Raw genomic sequence first — 807 nt, forward strand, 5'->3', positions numbered from 1 at the left:
ACCTAAGCCAGGAACAGGGCCTGAGCGCTCCCTCGCGGTGGTGCCTTCTCCCAAGTCCCAAGGAAACGAACCTGAGATGGTATCCACGAGCTTTCTTGCTTTCTCGCATCCTTTTCGTGAATGTGGAAAGCTAGCAGCTTGTTGTGTTGTTCCGGGGTAGCTATATATACGCGATAGAGACGGAGGTCATATAGACGGAGTCTGTGTTTTTTTTTCTTTCTTTGCAGGCTGCTGAGAGTCCCCTAAGGAGTCTACACGTGGCAGTGACGATGGCTCAGGTTGGGGTTTCGCTGATATATGACGCAGTGAGAGAAGAACTCTGTTTCGCGGAGATGTCACAGCTGGCTGTTGGATTTCAAGAAAGGGGAGAACGACAAAAGCTGCTCGTCCGCATCGCTGATATCCAAATCGATAATCAAATGGAACACGCCAGAAAACCCGTGCTGCTGGCCAATCGAGGGGGTGGGGGCCACGACGCTGAAGAGGTAAACACGAGAACAATATGAATGTTGAGTTCACGCGTTTCAGGCGACGCGCGTGTATACTCAGAGCTAGGGCTTTTAAATTACACATTTTCATCAAGTTAAAAATAGAATAAATATTAGATATTGAAAAATAGAATAAATATTAGATATTGAATATTGGTTTTCCAGTATATACACAATTTTAATAGAATGATCTACGAGCAACTGAACATGTAGTAAGGAGTACCACTTTGCATGTTTACACACCTCGCGAGGTTCCCTGGGGAGCCGAAAGCCCTAGTAAACAGTCTTGTGCATGCATTTCAACTTTATATGGAGCAGT

At 45.6% G+C, this 807-nt stretch overlaps 1 protein-coding gene across 1 annotated transcript in view; it reads left to right on the forward strand.

Annotated features, from left to right (window-relative positions):
• EMH_0053840 (uncharacterized protein) overlaps positions 1-807 on the forward strand; it is a gene marked incomplete at both ends in the record, with an annotated part of 7,924 nt that overhangs the window by 5,488 nt on the left and 1,629 nt on the right. The window contains one exon of the mRNA XM_013497047.1: positions 228-485. Within this exon, the coding sequence (XP_013352501.1) occupies positions 228-485 (258 nt within the window). The remainder of the gene's footprint in view (positions 1-227; positions 486-807) is intronic.

This window comes from Eimeria mitis, genomic scaffold, assembly GCF_000499745.2.
Source record: "Eimeria mitis Houghton genomic scaffold, Emh_scaff2440, whole genome shotgun sequence".
NCBI lineage: Eukaryota > Apicomplexa > Conoidasida > Eucoccidiorida > Eimeriidae > Eimeria > Eimeria mitis.